Source organism: Auxenochlorella protothecoides (genome assembly GCF_000733215.1).
Source record: "Auxenochlorella protothecoides strain 0710 unplaced genomic scaffold scaffold89, whole genome shotgun sequence".
NCBI lineage: Eukaryota > Viridiplantae > Chlorophyta > Trebouxiophyceae > Chlorellales > Chlorellaceae > Auxenochlorella > Auxenochlorella protothecoides.
In genome coordinates, this window is record NW_011934129.1 from 212,181 (window position 1) to 230,409 (window position 18,229).

The 18,229-nt window shown below is 62.4% G+C and overlaps 5 protein-coding genes across 5 annotated transcripts; 2 read left to right on the forward strand and 3 right to left on the reverse strand.

Annotated features, from left to right (window-relative positions):
- Positions 1-1,499: 1,499 nt before the first annotated feature.
- Positions 1,500-3,226, reverse strand: F751_6466 (Solute carrier family 35 member G1; the record flags this gene model as incomplete). The annotated part of the gene is made up of 4 exons (XM_011397521.1): positions 1,500-1,808; positions 2,062-2,287; positions 2,409-2,720; positions 3,000-3,226. 4 exons carry the CDS (start codon positions 3,224-3,226, stop codon positions 1,500-1,502), a joined length of 1,074 nt encoding a protein of 357 aa, XP_011395823.1.
- A 550-nt stretch (positions 3,227-3,776) lies between these two features.
- F751_6467 (putative transport protein) lies at positions 3,777-4,982 on the reverse strand (the record flags this gene model as incomplete). Its single annotated transcript, XM_011397522.1, has 3 exons — positions 3,777-4,013; positions 4,223-4,727; positions 4,876-4,982. The coding sequence occupies 3 exons, from the start codon at positions 4,980-4,982 to the stop codon at positions 3,777-3,779; spliced, it is 849 nt and encodes a 282-aa protein (XP_011395824.1).
- Positions 4,983-5,710: 728 nt separating this feature from the next.
- On the forward strand, positions 5,711-10,540 carry F751_6468 (Replication protein A 70 kDa DNA-binding subunit; the record flags this gene model as incomplete). The annotated part of the gene is made up of 13 exons (XM_011397523.1): positions 5,711-5,786; positions 5,882-6,086; positions 6,238-6,971; positions 7,164-7,302; positions 7,391-7,484; positions 7,634-7,711; positions 7,879-7,980; positions 8,212-8,573; positions 8,770-8,911; positions 9,122-9,240; positions 9,488-9,597; positions 9,781-9,863; positions 10,163-10,540. The coding sequence occupies 13 exons, from the start codon at positions 5,711-5,713 to the stop codon at positions 10,538-10,540; spliced, it is 2,622 nt and encodes an 873-aa protein (XP_011395825.1).
- A 745-nt stretch (positions 10,541-11,285) lies between these two features.
- Positions 11,286-11,504, forward strand: F751_6469 (hypothetical protein; the record flags this gene model as incomplete). The annotated part of the gene is made up of 1 exon (XM_011397524.1): positions 11,286-11,504. One exon carries the CDS (start codon positions 11,286-11,288, stop codon positions 11,502-11,504), a length of 219 nt encoding a protein of 72 aa, XP_011395826.1.
- Positions 11,505-12,825: 1,321 nt separating this feature from the next.
- On the reverse strand, positions 12,826-18,133 carry F751_6470 (Inositol hexakisphosphate and diphosphoinositol-pentakisphosphate kinase 1; the record flags this gene model as incomplete). The annotated part of the gene is made up of 12 exons (XM_011397525.1): positions 12,826-13,180; positions 13,342-13,459; positions 13,668-13,773; positions 14,439-14,504; positions 14,698-14,790; positions 14,884-15,075; positions 15,250-15,476; positions 15,865-16,564; positions 16,921-17,091; positions 17,289-17,351; positions 17,504-17,597; positions 17,886-18,133. Coding segments are annotated over 12 exons (2,433 nt in total), but the record flags the coding sequence as incomplete, so codon positions are not given.
- Between the last annotated feature and the right edge of the window lie 96 nt (positions 18,134-18,229).

Here is an 18,229-nt window from a genome sequence, read left to right on the forward strand (position 1 = left end):
CGCCCAGGGTCAGATGCAGGCTGGTCCCCAGGCACAGCAGCACGGCGTCCAGGTAGTCGGTCAGCACCACACGCGCGGCGCCCAGCCGCGCCGCCGCCAGGCCGCACGCGCCGCAGCCGGCGCCCAGCTCCAGCACGCTGCGCCCAGCCACCATGTCGGGGTGTGCCGCCAGCAACCTGTGCATGGGATTGCGTGGGGCGGAGGTCGGGGGGGGAGGGGGCAGCGTGCCGGCAGAAAATGCAGTGCGGGGGCGAATGGGAAGGGCGCAGATTCCAGACCGACCCAAAGGAGGGATCGGCCATGGAGAAGTCCATAGGCTCCTGCACGGCACCTGTTCAGGATGTGTGCCGCCACCCAGAGCCTGGCGCCAACGCCGTCCCCGAGTGCCCCCTCCATCAGGGTGATGGACACCCCGCCGGCGTATCGGGCCTGCACGACCTGCAGAATTTGTGAGCGGAGTACAGTCACCGCAAGGTCCAGGCCTGCCCTGATTGGGTGATGTAGGATGTGGTCACCATGCTCAGCCAACCAATAGGAAAGGGGCATGACTTCCTCAGGCCCGCCGCGTACCCCTCCACTGGCAGCCGCGCTGCCGCTGCAGGCAGCAATGATGTCGGCGGCCAGGTCTGCCGCCTCCTCCTGATCTGGACCTGCAGGGTGACCCGCATGCACAGGGCGTCACATTGCCAAGATGATACATCAGGGCCTGAAGTCTGCCAGTTGGAAAACACCTCTGAACCCAAACCCTGCAGTGGCTTGGCCTCACCGATCCGCTTGAGCATGGCAGTGAGGCGCGACGCCACCCTGGAGTGGCGTGCCTGCAGAGGAGTCGAGCAACAAGGGCTGGAACTCAAAAGAAGTTGGTACAAGCCCAGCGAATGAGGGGCCCGTCGGATGGGAGCTGCGAAACTCGGCCTGCATGCAGGCTCCAGCACTGCCTTGAGAGTACCCACCTCCTCGACATATGCCTCCTTAGCGATCACGGCCTCCAGCATGTCCTTGAGCGCCCTGATGAGTCTCGTATCACTCAATGTAGCATTTTGCACTACCTCGAGCCACTCCTCCACCCGTTCAGAGGCAATGAGGAGCTCCAGAAAGTCGGCCTCGTCAGCTGGCTGGGCCATGCCGGGCGCTCGACGAGGCACCCCCGCCAGGGGTGCCGCTCGCCCACACTTGCAAGTCCACAATCACGTAACGTGTCAGATATGTGGACTTTGCCAATTCTAGTTTGGGATGTCCCTGCCAGACTCCGGCATTGCTCCGAGCTCCGGCGCACGCTGTCCTGGGCGCGTGGACATTCCACCGAAGATCCCACGTCTCAAGATGACAAGCAGAGCGCTCTGAGGTGGCCCCCGCCTGCTTATCACATCGATAAAGGGCAATGATGCCTCACAAGGTTCATTTCAATATGAAAGAAGGACACCAGATCTCAAGCTGCAACTTCTTGCAAATACTTCCTCAAGCTGCGGCAAGCTTATAGATTGGGAGCAGCAATTCGCTCAGTGCAAGGGGCTCCCCTGCTGGCCACTATGAGGCTCGTGTTTCAGCGGCAGCAGGAGTGAGTGGACACCCTCCACCACTTTAGAGGGCAGGCCGTCTTCATCCTGGTCGGAAGTAGCCCCAAGCAGGTGCTGCCCCTCTGGGTCGTGGATCGCTGCATGCCCCTCGGAGGCTGCAACATTGAGGAGACTGATCTTCTGGCGATTCACCTCCAGGATACCCACCGCAAGGAATACAGCACCAAGCACCTGCAGCCAGCTGATGGCCTCGTCGAAGAAGGCCAGTCCCAGGAGGCTGGCATACACCACCTGTGTCGTGGAGAAGGGCATGAGAGGCATTCGACCACTTGACATGGGATGTTCAGGATGCCCAGCCGCCACTTCTCGCAGATTTTGTGGGATGCGATGCATGGATGAAGTGTCTAAGAAAAGCTTCACTCCCACTGCCGTTTCTCTTTGTAAACCAAATTGAGAACCACAAGCGCCACCGAGACACTGCCGGTGTCCCAGCAATTCCACGCCAATGCCCTGTCCCACCCCCAGAACCAGCACTGGCACATACCTGCATGAGGTTGACATTGGCACACTTTGCTGCAGGCATGAGCTGCAAGCCCCGGCCCATCAGCAGCTGGGCCAGGAAGGAGGTCAAGGCGATGCCCACCAGGGTCAAAGCTTGGAGCGGGGAGGGCAGCAAGAGTGGGCCGGGAAACGACAGGGCAACAGCCGGCAGGATGGTGAAGAAGCTGACAGAAAAGAACCAGGCCGACATTGTGAGCGGGACGGTTTGTCTGCAGAGGGAGGGGTGGGCGGGATACTCTGAAGCTGGTTATGCGCTGATGTGTGAGGCTGAGGCCCCTCTTCTCCAGTCCATCCCCCCACACACGGTCCCACCCTCTCCCTCCGACTCACTTGCCGACATGGCGAATCACGACATAGGCCCCCGCCGTCAGGAAGGCCCCTGCCAGCGCGGCCCCCACGCCCAGCAGCCGCTCTCGCGTCCAGGGCACGGGCCGCCCGGTCAGCATGCCGACCAGGAAGGGCGGCTGCGCCACGATGAACACACCCAGCAGGCAGGTGGTGCAGCCCACCAGGGTGTGCTGGCCCGCGGGCTCTCCCAGCACCAGCCACGCCAGCGCTGCGGTCAGGGCCGGGGCCAGGAAGAGGATGCTGGTGCTGTCCGCTAGTGGCAGGGCCAGCACCGCCAGGTACACCGCTATTTGACTGGCGATTGCAGTGTTGGGTGGGAAGGGAGGAGGCTGAGGGTCGGAAAGTGGACGGTGAACTTTGTAAGGGATGGTGCATGCAGGATGATGCGGGGCTGAAGCTGAGCTGGCTCCAGCAATTGGTAGGAAGCAGGACCCTGAGGACTCCTGGAACGCTCAGGGGTCCATGCAGACATCATGGCCTCCTGTCCTGGTCTCAGACCTCTAAAGTATTCCTCAAAAACCATTGGTACCCGTGACCCAGCCCAATGAGCATCTGTGCCACAGCAACTCTCACCTAGTTGCTCCCAGGATGCCTCGTATGAGCAGGATGCCATACTGCTCCCGCCGTCCAAACAGGGGCGGGGCTCCTGCCGGCCGCGCAAAAGACAGGACCACAGCGCAGGTCATGGAGATCACGCTCCTGGCCAGGATGATCTCAGTCACGGGCAGGGCGGGGCCGATGTACTTGAGGAGAGCGGAAGAGACGCTGAAGCACAAGCCCGAGCAGACCACACATGACATGCCAGTGTCCCACAGCAATCTGCCAGTAGAGAATGCATGGGAGCACAATTGAGGGTCTTGAAGAGGCAATGCAAGGACCTATTGAGCCCAGAGCATCATCAAAGTTTCTACGCCTCATCCGGCTGTCAAGAATGGAGGAGCATTGACCCTCTCGTCTCAGGGCCACAAGTCGGTCTGTGAGCGATAGACTTGTCTCACATACGGCTGGGATGCCCTGGCACCACACAAACTGTATTTTATCACCTAGGAAACGCCATGCATCGCCGGGCGACCTCCCACCCGGCCCCTCGGGGTGGGAGGGTTTGAGAGAGCGTCACGTTTTCGAAGGGGTCGGGAACGGTCACGGTGGACGAGGTAGGGGTAAGCTGAACATGCATCATGCACACATAATAATAATATGGTAACAATTATATATGTATGCTCTTAAATAGCTCTGTGTTGGCCCCGCAGCAAGTGATCTTCTCCGTGCTGGCTGACGTAATCGGGTTGGCTATTTGTAACACAACCAGGTTTCTTTCTGATGTCAGTGGCAGCTTCCCTCCCGAGCAAGTCAGCTGCGAGGGGGCCCATGACGCTTCCCCAGCTCGACCCCAAATCCCTTCTCTGCGATAGACGGACGATCCAGGGCGTCCGGGAGCAAGGGGTCAGTCTCAGGCTGGCCAGGTGCTTCCCCCTTCTCCCGATTGACCTCCAGGATGCCCAGCCCAATCAGCACGCCACCACTCAGCTTGAGAGCAGTGGTGGGCTCGCCGAAGAGCACCGCTCCAGCCACATTGGCGTACACCACCTGGAGTGGGCGCCATTGGGTAGTTTGTGAGGAACGAGAGCGTGCCTGCTGATACTCTGGAAATTGTAGGGACAATGGGACAGGTCTAGCCACTTGCATGGCACAGAGGCACCGTTCCCAATCACAGCACACCATATGGTCACCATAGACAATCTATACTCTCCACCAACAACGACCTGGAGGAGGCTGAGGGAAGCCGCTTTGCCCACATGCATCAGCTGGATGCCCCTGCCCATCAGGATCTGGCCGAGGAAGGAGGTGGCCGCCACCCCCGCCATCGCGGCCGCCTCCAGGAGGCTGGGCAGGACAGGTCCCGCGGGGAAGGCGACCGCTAGCGGCGCCACGGCCGACGCCAGGCTGGTGGCGTGGAACCACATGGAGACGGTGAGGGGCCGCTCGCGCAGTCCGATGCGGCGGATGGTGACCTGGGACGCCGACCCCATCGCCGCGCCGGCCAGCGCAAAGGCCACGCCTAGGCCCCGCGCGCGCGTCCAGGGCACGCCCTCCCCCGCCCAGCCGCCGAGGAGCATGGGCGGTTGGGCGACGACAGCCACGCCCAGCAGGCTCAGCACGCAGCCCGCCAGCGTGTGCAGGCCTGCGGGCTCGCTCAGCACCAGTATGGCCAGGATGGCGGTGATGGTTGGGGAGATGAACACGATGCTCACGCTGTCGGCCATGGGGAGCAGGGTCAGCGCCGCGTACCGACACAACATGCTGCGGGGTAGCGTGGGGGGGAGGGGGGGTCGGCAGGCTGCCGGGTATGACATGACCAAGGCTCAATCTTGGTCAGAAATACACACATCCGTACATTTCAAGTACAAGGGGTCCTTGATCAGACATGTCTGCACCGCTTTAGTATCACCTTCCGGATCCCAGGGCCCCCCTCAGGCTCAGGAGCGCCCAGCTCCTCCTCTCGCCAAACAGGGGTTTGACATTACGCAGCCTCCCGGCCGTGAAGCCAGCGGCCATTGAGAGGCTGGACCGCACGAATATGATTTGCATGACGGGCACATGCCGGCCGATGGCCTTCACCAGAACGCTCGATGCGCTGAAGAGTATGCCGCTGAGCAGCACACACACCAGACCGGAGGTCCACAATGCCCTGATGTGGGAGTCGTATGTGGATGCCAACTAGTAAATATTTGTACTCATGATTACTATAACCATCCAATACGGTCCAGGCCCCGATACAGCGACCACGCACCCTGTAAGGGGTCCCGAGCACCGGGCACATGTACCCCATGACGCAGCTTCCTCTGGCAGTTGGCTGGATGATCTCAAGAGACGTGAGGTTTGCGTCGTGACATTGCTGTGCTGCTCCTCATCATTTCCCACTGCCAGCATGTGGAGTAGACTGCGGTGAGCAGAGCTGGGCCGGTCTCCTGATAGGGTGTTTGACGGGCGAAGCTTACGTGATGCAACATCACCTGCTGCCCTGCTGTGGAGCCTCCGCACGCCCAGCAGGGACGTGAAAACAGCAGACCGCAGCGCAGCTCACTGTTCATCCCATCACTATTACCGCTGCAAGAAGTGTATATACGCATCATATTGTACACATTGTGCAAAGCGAGGGAGGCGACGTCGGGATCCCAGCATCAGCGAGCTTTTGAATGATCACATCGCCTTAGGCCGACCTCGCTCACTCAGGAGACGTTCGCTTGTAGGCTGCCTGCCCAGAGACTGCTCTAAAGGCTACCATGCAGCTCTCGCGCGGCGCTATTGCGGGCATCCTATCAGATGGGCCCCCGCAGGTCTACACGGTCCAGTGCGCCGGTGAGCGGGGGGAAACCATGGGGCATCGGAAAGGCCACGACAGTGTTGCGCTGCGTAGCACTGCTTCCCGACATGCCAAATTCCATGTCATGCAGGTGTCAAGAAAGTCATGAATCCCAATGGGCAGCCCCGGTACCGACTCATGCTCTCCGATGGCGAGTTCCAGTATGTCTGCATGCTGGCCAGCCAGCTGTCCGACCTCGTCGTCAACCAGCTGCAGGAAGGGTGTATCCTCCAGATCACAGAGTACATCTGTCAGTTTGTGCAGACCAAGAAGTACGTTCAGCAGATTGTAGTAGTGTGAGGGTGGGGTGGTGATGGAAGGACACTACAAACTGAGGGGGGTGGGGCAGTGCATCTACAATGTCATCCTATACCTTCAAGCCGCATCTGCTTTCAACAGCATTAAAGTCACTCTTTGAATTCCAATCATCACTCCTCCGCATGGCAGGGTGGTCATCGTGCTCAACTGCAAGGTGGTGCAGGCAGAGTGCCCCAAGATCGGCAACCCTGTGATGTACACCGACCCGTCCGTAGTGGCTGCGCCCGGCACCGCGCAGCCGTCGGCAGCCGCGCCAGCACCCTTTGCTGCGCCCCAGCATGCTGCACATCCAGCCTCAGCATACGGAGCTCCACCCGCCACTGGCCCGGCTCCCGCGTACGGAGCCCCCCCTCCTACCGGGAGTGCTTCTGCCTATGGGGCCCCCCCATCGGCTGGTGCCGCCCCCGCCTACGGGGCTCCACCCGCCAGCGCTGCCCCAGCCTACGGGGCTCCACCCGCCAGCGCTGCCCCAGCCTACGGGGCGCCTCCGCAGCATGCGGGCACCCCGTACGGCGTGCCAGCCCCTGTGCCGAGCGCCTACGGAGCGCCGCCTCAGGGCACAGGGCCCGCAGCTGCAGCCCCATATGCAGTCCCGCCCTCTGCAGGGCAGCAAGGCCCCTACGGGGCGCCCCAGAGCGCCGGCGCCTATGGTGTTCCGCCCGCAGCCACAGGGCCGTATGGCGGCCACTCCGGCGCTGCACAGTATGGAGCTGCCGTTGGAGGTGGTCCAAAGGCAGCATATGGGGCGTCAGCCTACCAGCAGCAGGGACCCAAGGCGGAACCTGCTAACCCGTATGGCGGCGGCGGGGGAGGGATACCTGCTGCTTACCCCCCCACCACCAAGGCATACGGCAATCCTTCAGGTGTGCACGGCAGGGCTGTGCGGCGCAGGATTCTGGGAAGGATACATGCAGTGAGAGAGTGCGGATTGTTGGGGATATTGGGCTCCAGGCACTTCCAGAATGGGTCATGGGTTGCAAGTTGGTTTGCCTTGCATTATTCAGTTCAATTACTTTTCAGACATGCCAACCATGCTGTGCCTCCTCTCTACACAGGGCCCCCTCAGTACCGGGGTCAGGGGGCTGTGGCACGTGATGCTGGCCCCGCCAGCATCATGCCCATCAACTCCCTAAACTCCTACCAGAACCGCTGGACCATCAAGGCCCGCGTAACCCACAAGAGCGACATCCGGAGGTGGGGGAGGGGGACACACTGTGATGTTCCTGGATCACTGGCTCCTGACAGGGCCTCAACCCCCTTTCTCCCATGGTCACGCACGCAGGTACACCAATGCCAGGGGGGAGGGCCGGTTCTTCTCCTTTGACCTCTTGGATGCGCAGGGCGGGGAGATCAGGGCCGTCGGCTGGAATGATCAGGTGCGAGGCAGGGCTGGTGTGGGAGTGCCGCGTGTTAGGAGGGAGGCCGTTGGGTGCCAGATATGCACTTTGTCACCAGCTAATGCCTTGATGCATTCCTCAATGCTTCAGCAACAGCTGTAACCCGGCACATGCTTTCCTTGCTGCAGTGTGACAAGTGGTACGAGGCCGTGGACACGGGCAAGGTCTACCTCGTCTCCAAGGCCAGCCTGCGCAACAAGCGTGGGGTGCGTTGCGAAGCATGGGAGGAGGGTTTCGTAGGCTCGGAGCCTTTAGGAGGAGGTGACGGACATGCTCTCATTGGATCGCGTTCTCATTGTGTGTTCCTTTTTAGCAGCGTGGTTTGAGCGTAAGCCCTGCCTTCAACCCCTTCCGATCCGCGATCCTGGTGCAGAACTTCAACCAGACCCGCCACCAGTTTGAGATCCATCTGGAGAATGGGAGCCAGGTAGAGCCTGTTCAGGACGAAGCCGAGATCCCCCAGCTCCACTTTAATGTGAGTGCTGGGCGGGGAGATCGATGTGGATTTCAGTGGGCCATGCTTGGTGCTGAAGGGCTGCTAGGATTGCACGAGAGGCTCGCCATTCTGAGCACCTGATCGATCGTCTGACCCCTTCTGGAGGCCTCTTTCTGTAAACACATCCCCATTTCATACACGGTCAGCCTTGGTCACCCTCATCCATTATCCACCCCCCTCCCCCCTTTCACCCCCCCGCCCACACTGCAGTTCACCTCCATCTCCCAGTTGGAGGACGTTCCCGCCGGCCAGATGGTGGACGTGGTGGGAGTGGTGGACAGCGTGCAGGACTGGACCTCTATCACCAAGCGTGATGGGGGCGAGACGCAGAAGCGCTCCATGATCATCCGGGACGAGAGCGGGCGGTCCATCGAGGTGACGTTGTGGGGCGCCTACGCGCTGACCCCGGGCGACAGCCTGCAGGCCACCACCGCCGCAGGGACCCACCCCGTCCTGGCAGTGAAGAATGCGCGCGTCGGCGACTTCAACGGCAAGACGCTGAGCACAGTCTCCTCCTCCACCGTGCTCATCGACCCGCCGGACGTGGCCGAGGCCGCCCGCCTGCGCGCGTGGTGCGGCATTTTGGGGGGAAAAAGAGAGGCGGAAGCTTGGTGTTGAGGTGTTGGGACGGGGTTTTAGGAGGGGTTCGCTAGCCGATGGAAGCAGTTGCCACGGTCCTCGATTGCCGTGGTGCCGACGCCCGGGCGCCCTCTGTGAACATCAATTGCTCAGGCAAGCTCCCGGTTCCTTCCCATGCGCGCCCTCCAGGTACGACCAGGGCGGGTGCGCCCAGGCCGCCGCGGCGCTGAGCAAGCCGAGCGGCGGCGGTGGGCGCGCCGACCGCCGCGTCACCCTGAGCCAGATCGCCGACGAGGGGCTGGGCCTGGGCGGGCAGCCCGCGTGGGTGCAGGTGCGGGTGCTGGGCAATGCCGTTGTTGGGCTCGAGGAGATGGTCTGCGCCGTAGCACGTACTCTGCGGAGCACAAGCAGCGTGCTTGGCTGGTTCCAGATGCCGAGGCCCCGCATGTGCGTTCAGCTGACTTGCCTGCAGACTGGAGATGTCGCCCCCCCACGCCTCTTGGACCCCTACAAGGCCATCTTTAAGGATCCCCATCGACAGGTGGTGGCGACCGTCGCCTTCCTGCGCAACGAAAACATGTACTACCCGGCCTGCCCCCTGCCCTTCAACGGCAAGACCTGCAACAAGAAGCTGCAGGACCACACCGGCGACGGCAACTTGTGAGGCAGATGTGGGGAGGCTGGTGTGAGGGTTGGGAGGGGTAGGGTTCCTGCGTGGGCCGTAGTAAAAATGGCTCACAGAGTGGGTAAAATGCGCGGAGAGCGGGAGTTTGACCAGGCCTAGCTCATGTCACCCGGTGCGGCCGCGCCACAAGTTGATTTTCTGCCTGCATCCTGTCGTCCGTCGTACGTGCCCACAACCCCGTGCTCTCATCCCCCCCGCCCCCTCTTCCATCCCTGTCCCCAGCTACTGCGAGCGCTGCGGTCAGAATGCAACGCCAGACTGGCGGTACATCGTGTCCATGCAGGTCGCAGACCACAGCGGCGAGATCTGGGTGACAGCCTTCAACGAGGCCGGTGGGTTTGGGTGTGTTTTGCGCGGGGGGGGTGGGGTTATGCGACAGGGCTGTGAGATGGGTGAGGAAAGGGGCCTTCCGCAGTGGTAGATATCAAAGGCACGAGCCTTCACACCAGCGTATTACCGTTGCTGGCCTGCCGCCAGTTTGTGAGACGATCCACTCCATACAATGCATACGACAGCCCCGGAGCTGATCGGCGTCCCAGCGGGCGAGCTGCGGCAGCTGTGCGAGGATGGGAACCCTCGCTTCGCCTTCCTCGTCCAGGTGTGAGAATGGGTTAGAGAGGGGTTTGGGCAGGTGCAAGTGCCCGGGAAGCTTGCGATGTGCGAGCACGGGAGAGTGCGGTTTGGGAATCGAGGACGGCGACGTTGTTTGCATGCCCTGGGGTAAAGGGAGCGTCTTGCGGCGCGGCCGCCTGGCAGAGGCGATGCTGTCAAACCCAGGATGTGCCTGCCGAGGTGCCTGTGCATATCAGATGCCAAGTTTTGGGTATAGCACAGCCACGAGGATCCCTCACATCTCGATTCAACCTCACACCCACCCCGAACTCGATCTCTCAACAGCAAGCCTGCTTCAAGACGTACACCATGAAGCTCAAGGTGGCTGAGGACACGTACAATGACGAGACCAAGATCCGCATCTCCCTGGTCTCCGCCACCGCGCCGGACTACGGCGCCGAGTCGCGCACGCTGCTGGACCTCATTGGCAAGCTGCAGCGCGGCGAGCAGATCTTCGGCCCCCCCGTGCCCGCTGCGGGAGGGCCAGGGGCGCTGCCCGGGGTCGCGAGGGGCGGTGCCCCGCCGGCGCAGCAGCAGGGGTACGGAGGCGGGTATGGGGCACCGGCCCCCCGCCCTGCCATCGGGGGGTACGGCGATGGTGGCGCGGCCCGCGGCGGGTACGGCGCGTATGGCGGCACGGCCCTGGCCAATGCCGGGTGGTGAGGGGCTTGTCGGAAGCCTCCCTCCTGTTGGGGAAGGAATAGCCTCGCCTGCCCCTTGTGATTTCCTCGGCCTTGCGTGCGCTCTCCCAGGTTACAGACACTCAGTGTGGAGGAATGGATTCTGGAGTCACACCAGCAGGACAAAGGGGGATGTTGGTGATTTCTCTTGGTTTGGGGACAAAGAATTCAGCAAATGCCATGAAATATGGTGACAAGCGGGGTTCAGGCTGCACACAGGGGTGCTCTCCAAGGTGATGGGTACGATGAGAAGGGGACTTGGCCCCGTGGAAAAGGTATTCTCGAGCAGTCATCCACCTGGCCTGCGTCAGAATCGATGGCAGCAAGCCGGTGCACAGAGTCTGAATCATCCACAACCTCAAACCCCCGTCAGGCTGTCCATGAAGTTCCCAGTGGACAGGCGCTGCTCCACGTCGGCAAAGGAGCTGACGTCCTGCCCCCAGAGCCAGGCGTAGCACCCCGCCCGCCGTGCGCCAAACAGGTCGTTTCGCCGGTCGTCCCCGACGTGCACGGCCTCGGCGGGCTGCACGCCCAGCTCCTCACATGCGGCCTCGAAGATGCAGGGGTTGGGCTTCTCGGCGCCGATCTGTGTGCGTGTGTGTTGGAGGGGGGGTGGTCAGGGGGCAGAAATTCGCAGCGGTTGAGGTGTCGGAGCTTGGGGCTCGGAGGATGTGAAGGAGATCCCTTCAGCCGGTGTTGCTGTTTTGGGGCCACAGGGGAGTCTGAACATGCATGCAAAGCACAATGTTGCTGGGCAGGGGACCTCCCCGCCTCCAGGATACTTTCAGACGCATGCAGGTTCACAGCTTCAACCCACGCGCCACCGTCTTTCCACACACCTCAGCGGAGATGAGCACGGCATCAAACACATTGTCCAGCCCCAGCTCTCTCAGTATGGGGCGCAGCCGGGTGTCGAAGTTGGAGACCAGGCCCAGCTTGGTCCCTGAGGCGCGGATGCGGGTCAGGCTTTCCAGCGCGCCGTCGGCCACTCGCCAGGCGTCGCCGTGCGCAAAGTAGGCATACACCTCCTCCAGGAAGTCGGGGTCGTGGCAGCCTGTAGAAGCTGCCACGATGTCGCTCCTGCTCAGGGAATGCGGGGGTGAGTATTCACGCTGTGCAGCATGACGAGGAGGGGTCTATGGTATGCAAGGGAGGCGCAGCGCAGCTTGTGCAAACGGACATTCATACACGAGACGTGCCTCCCTCACTAATCACAGTGCAATTCATAGTTCATCCAGATCTCACCAGAAGGGCCGTGCATCTCCCACATAGCGAATGAAGGACCTCTGATAAGGGGCATTGTAAGCCTGCCTAAACCTGTCCAGCACCTCCGCCTCTGTCAGCTGGATGTCGCAATACTTCCGTGCATACCGTAGGTATACCTAGGCATGGAATGGAGAATTATTTTACACCGGACGGGCCTGGAGGCTGGTTGAACTGCAATAGCAATCACCCGCTGATGGCCAATCCGAAAACAAGCCCGACCACCCCATGCGATCTCGGCGCTCTCCGCATGCGATGCTCACCCCCGCAGAAGGCTCGGATGGCAACAGCAAAGTCCCTGCTGCATCCACCAGCAGGGCTTTGAAGGAAGGCAGGAAGGCATTGGCGGAGGGTTGTTGCCGGGCGGCAACACGGACGCCCTCGTATGGAATGCGCACGTGAGGCCTCCCGAGGCCAGAGCTGCTGGGCAAGGTATCCAGAGACGCCACCCCGCTCATCATTCGTGCGTAAGCGAGGAGTTGGTGTCGACAGAGGGCGTCATGTACCCTTCGCGTCACTACAGCCCCCGACATGGTGTGTGGGCAGACAGGAGGTAATGACTTGAAGCCTAATGGCATGCACGAGCACTGGTAGTGTGCCTATCCTCTTTGTGCTCGAAGTAAACACGCGGATAACATATTTTGAAACGGCGACGTGCCCTCGGAACCGGCGAGTATCTACGCCGTGTCATTAGATTTGTATCGAATCAGCGATTCTCTTCAAATCGGAGCCTGCTGCGCAAATAAGCCAGGAAGGCCCCACTATTACAACATGCAAGCTACATCCAGTAATCCAATTCTGACGTCTGAGAGTTCAGCTCTGTTGCCCGCATGGAGTATGGTTCCTGTAGTGTGGGGGGAGGGAGACTGTTGGCAGTGCAAGATTTTGAGTCGTGGCGCTCCAAGATCTTGGCAGGATCCCAGGCGCCCAAGATACAGTGCCATTGAATCAGCATAGCTGGCCGTCCCCTCCCGGCCCACGCTGGCTGTGCATTGGTATCATTACTCACCGACTGCCGCTTGAATGGTTTTGCGTAAGGTTTGAGCGTGCTTTCCAGCTGCGCGAGTGGAACGCCGCCCTTGCCCTCCGTGGGATCCTCTGTGAGGGGAAATCGGGACCATGGTAATGGTTTAAACAAATGGCTGACTCCAGCCCTTCCTGAAACTGAAGGCAAACTTCTGCAGGCACCGGTCGCATGCAATTCGCGCTTTCCACCTCACCCTTGCTGTGCACCGGCACGCGCGCCCTCACGGGCAGGGTGTGGTTCATCTGGATGGGCACCACCTCCAATGGGTTGTGTGCTGCCCCCGGCGAGAACAGGATTTGGACACGGAAGCGGCGCGGGTCGTTGAGAGGCAGCCTGAGACGAAGGGGGGGGGGGGGCAGGGATCAATGGTCAGGGGAAAGGTATTACATACGCAGGCCGGGACGGGGTAGAGGCAAGTCCTTGCCCAGTCTGGCTCACCAAAGCCACCAAACCCATGACGCTCCCCCTCACCCCCACTCGCCCTCAGCACTCACGATTTGTTCTCAAACATGCGGAACACCCAGTGCGTCATGTAGTCAAGCTCGCGCGTAGAGGCCAGCACCTCCTGCCCCTCGCTGGAAAGCACGGAGCTCAGCGCCTCCCCGTTGCTCCCTGCGCAGCCGGGGTCGGGGTGAAGGGGGGTGTTGTCCTTTTGCTGTGGCTAAAGCAGGCCCTGGTTTTGTACCGCCATACCTGCCGGCCTCAGCTTGCCCGGGGTGCACACGGCAACCGACGTTGGAAACGCCGTGACATCTTAATTAAAATGCTCTTCTTCCGATAGCAGGCCCAATCACGCAGCTCGCCCTCCCAAGCAACTCACCGGTGCCCAGGTGCGCATAACGCACGATGTTCATCAGCGCGTGCATGTGGGACTCAGAGGTGAAGTAGATGCGGGTGCGGACATGGCGCAGTGGAGAGTTGATGTCCTGCGCCGGGAGTGGCAAATGGGGGAAGGGGGTTGTTCCAAGGGAGTGAGGATCGGGCTTGAGGTCACGAGGTGGTATCTCACGCGCCGACACAGCATTGGGCCTGCAGCTGGTGGGTGCGGCCTAGGCATTGTCCAGAGGGGAGGGCAATTACGCACATGCCCGTCTCACTCACCGTTGCGTAGGATGGGCAGAGGCGGTGCAGACTGCTGTCGTCCCCATCCTCCTCCCCATCCCTCTCTGCAGGTTGGAAGGGGGGTTCGGGGACATGCTTGGCCTTCAGGATGAGCAGAGGAGTGGGTACAGAGAGCCGATCTCAGGAATTGGAGAGCGTGCACCATTTGCCTGCCCATGGGCACTGAGGTGCTGCAGTGGCCAGCAGGTGGGTGCATCGCCTCGGCGCGACCGCACCTGCATGGGGGCTGCCGCCCATCGGCTCCGGCTCTGCCCCCAGCGGGACCTCATACTCCAGGGAGTCTCCAGACCCGGCCTGTTGTGGAGGGGTGGGTGGATGGGTGGATCGAAAAAAGCACAGCACAAGCTCCAACTCTGTACTCAAGACAGCGTCGCTTTCCGATTATACGCGGGGAGGGATCGCGCGGCACGGCAGAACCCATGGGGGGTCTGAGCAAGGACAGGCGCTCAAGCGGGCAGGTCAAACTTACATGCCCTGCTGTGGCCAGGCTCTCCTCACGCATGTACGCCATGTCGGCCAGCAGCTTTCCCAGCAGCTGAGCGGTCCAAGAGTGTTTGAGATGGTATCAGGAACGTGGGAGGCTATGGTTCAGCGGTCACGGCATGGTGGCAGTGCTTCCTGCTGCCGCAACAGGCATGTGGTCCACCATCCTGGATACTCTCGATGCCGCTGGGATGCCCCAGGGGCCTGCCTTCCCACCCTGTCCAGTTCCACCTCTGACTCCACACCTGTGAGCAGATGGCTGTGGAGATGCGGAGCCTGCCCTCCGGCTCGATCCCGTACTCGTTGGGGATGGCGGCATCGGCCAGCACCTTGGCCGTCTGTGGAGCATGGGTGAGGAGTGGCCCTGAAGGGACTGCAGAAAGCAAGGAGAACAGCAGCGTCCAATCCAGCACCCATGCGCCCCCACTGACCAGGTAGACGTCCTTGATCTTGGGCCCCATGATGGTGGCGTTGTGGATCGCGTCGTACTTGGCCGCATCGTAGATGTCCGGCACCTTGCTGATGTCAAACTGGCTCTTCTTCTCGCTGTAAAAGGCCTTGGCCAGCTTGCGCCAGCGATCGTACAGCAGGAGCAGCCGCTCGCCGCTGCACGGCTTGTCATCCTGCGGGGGAGGTGCGAGGTGGTGGGGGGGGTGGCACCTTGTTTTAGACCTCTTACCCAAGCGCCGTCCTGTGGGCAGACACCCAGACCCACGACATCGCGGCCCTCAGCCCCAGACGTTTGCTACAAGGGCCCATGCTCCACTTCATCTGAACACCAGATACATCCAGCCCACCTCGAACACCCAGTCCTTGGGGTCCTGGTTGAGGACGGAGTAGGAGCGCCCGGCGTCGGCATTCGGCCGCTGCTCCTCCACGCACAGCTGGTGCAGGTCCTCCACCAGCGCCCCCAGCAGCACGTGCATGGTCTTCAGCGTCTCCAGCGGCTGCTCGGGCATGGGGAAGATGTGGGGCCGCCCCTCGATGTTGGAGGCGCCCTCCACAAAGCCCTCTGCCTCCGAGTCTGCGGCGCAGAGGTAAATGTGGTGGTGGTGTGTGTGTGAGAGGTGACGAAGCTGCTGCATCATGATTTTCTCATCAGGCGGCAAGCGTTCCCCTGAGCACCACTTGTGCGAGCGCCCAGCGTGAGTCCAGGAAGGAAGGAGGACGCGACGGGCAGGGTCAGCATCGTGCTACCCTGATCGCCGCCCTTGCCCCACCTCCAAAGCCACTCGCCTCCCATGCTCCTCGCCTTCCTTTGACCCTGGGCACCCTCCCTTAACCTTCTCCGAGCACCGCCCCTCCCTGCACCGGTGCTTCTCCCCCACATCCTTCCTCTCCCGAGTCTATCCTGGGCCGTTCCAACCCACCTTTTCCCCCCCTTGGGACCCCCTTCCCCCTCCCGACCTCACCCGCGAGCGTGCCCTGGGCCAGCTTCAGCGCGCTGGCGGCGGCGCGGATGGTGGATGCGCTGGCCGAGGCGTTGCGCGACAGCGACCGCGCCTGGCCGTGCACGCTGGACTCGGCGCTGCCGCCCCTGCCCACCCCCTCCGCGGGCTTTGGGCTGGCGGGCGGGGAGACCAGGGGCGTGGTGGAGTGCGGGGCGGCGCAGCGTGAGGTCCCCGTCTCCGGGTCCAGCGTCATCTGCGCGTACAGCTCGGCCTTGGCGCGCTGGATGTCCTCGCTGGCGCCCTTGCCGTACGCGTCCAGCATGCCCGTGTCCTTGGTCACCAGGCTGACCAGGATGGGGGTCAGCGCCGACCCCTCCAGGTCCAGCAGGCCCTTGGTGAAGGCCGCCGCGGAGCACTGCACCCGCCCCTCGTCGCTGGAGTAGATCTTCAGGTCGTGGCGGTAGGTGGAGTGCAGGCGCAGCAGGCCCCCACCCGACGGTCCGTGCTGCGGGTACATGATGTTGCGGAACAGGGAGCCCAGCGCCTCCGCCTGGCCCCGCCCCGCATGCGTCAGCACCCCGCCGTGCTTCAGGATCAGCAGCGCCTCAGCCACGCGCGGGCGGGCGGCGGGCTCGCCCTCCGCGGGCGAGGCCCAGCGCAGCGGCTTCAGCTGGACCTTGCGGTTGATGCCGGCAAACTGTCCGCCCTGCTCCAGGATGGTCTGTGACGGGGCGGGGGGAGGAAGGGGGCGGGGGGGGGTAACGGGGTGGCGTTCTATTCAGCTCCCATATATCTGAGGGAGACTAGCGCGTGCGGGGTGGTGGCCCAGAACGCTGACTGGTGTGGGATGGGTCCTGTCAGCATGGCCGGCGCGTGCCAAAGGCTGAACCCACCCGGTCAGCGTGGGGGGGCAAGCCGGCATCCAGTGCCTTTGGGGCCCTGTGTCCCAGCAGGCTGCGTGCCCAGGACCCACCACGAGCCCGCCCAGCCTCGCTCCCAGCGCTTCAGCCCCCTCCTGCAGCCACCCAGGCCTCATCCCAGCGCCCAGGCCCACTACAAGGCGCCCTCCCGACCCACCTTGACTATGCGGAACTTCTCGCGGAACTCCTCGTCCTGCAAGGTGTCGTCCGCTGCTGTGGCGGCTTGGTCCTCGGGGAGGCTGGCCTCCGCGGGTTTTGCCCGAGGCATCTCCAGTTCCTCCAGCAGCTGCCGCACCACGTCCAGCAGGTCTTGCAGCTCGGAGGGGCTCTGTGGGCGTTATCCATGGACAGGGTGGGATGCTCCGTACATGTCAAGGCACCGCGAAGATCGTGGAGGCATCCAGGGACTGAACAGCACCAGATTTGTGTAGGGACCATCGTCCACCCCAAGGAAGCACATCCTCACAGGCACCCTTCCCAACAGTAGATTCACTGGCACCAGTGTGCCCCAGCCACGCGGCACACCTTGAGCTTGGCCTGCTTGCCCTTGGAGTCCAGGTACTTGTTGCACAGCGCCAGGAGGGGGGCCTGTGCAGCTCAGGGGGGAGGGCAGGAGGGCCTGTCATGTGGCGAGCCATGCGATGTGCAGGCTCATCGGTGGGGAGCGCGGCCGGGATGGTGTCGACGCCGGACCGCGAAGCCGACGCTCCAGCCCTCAGGCGTCACTTGCTGCCCCTCACCTGGGTGACCTTCATCTTCATCTTCTGCTTGGGGGTGCGGTCGCCGTGCCGGATGATGGCCAGCACGCACCGCAGTTCCTCGTCGGGACGAAGCCTGTGATAGAAAGGGGAAATGTGTGTGTGGAGGGTGGCTAAGTGCAATGAGCATGTGACAGGGCATCTGTGGACATGCAGTGGGGCACCTTCCTGCATGCCCTGCCTGCGAGCCCGTCTTCCATTTGGTCGCAAGGTGTAGCGCACGACGCTCCTGTGCGTGCCTGACCGACTAACGACGCTCCCGAGCGCCATGCCAAGAGGCAAGCACCACCCCACCTGGGCCCATACAAGGCCCACTCCACGACCCCTCCATCCCCCCTGCCCGTCCACCACCACACAGGCTCACGTCAGGTCATCCTCCTGGGTGCCCGCCAGCTGCGCAAACAGGGCAGCCTTGGCCGCCACCTCCTCGTCGTCCTCCTCCCCCTCATGGATGTCGCTCATGGAGCCCAGGCAGGCGTGGTTGCCAATGGCGTCCTCCGGGTTGGCCGGGTCGGACAGCGACATGGGCGGGTTGGGGGGCGCCAGCAGGCGGTGCGGGGCCACCGCCGACAGGATGACCATGCGCAGGATGCCCGCCGCATCGTCGTAGTACTGGGTGTGGAGCAAGGGGATATGGGGGAAGGAGACGTGACAGCAGTGGGCGCAGAGCAGGGAAGTGTGTGTGTGGGTGGGGGGGGTGGTCGGGGG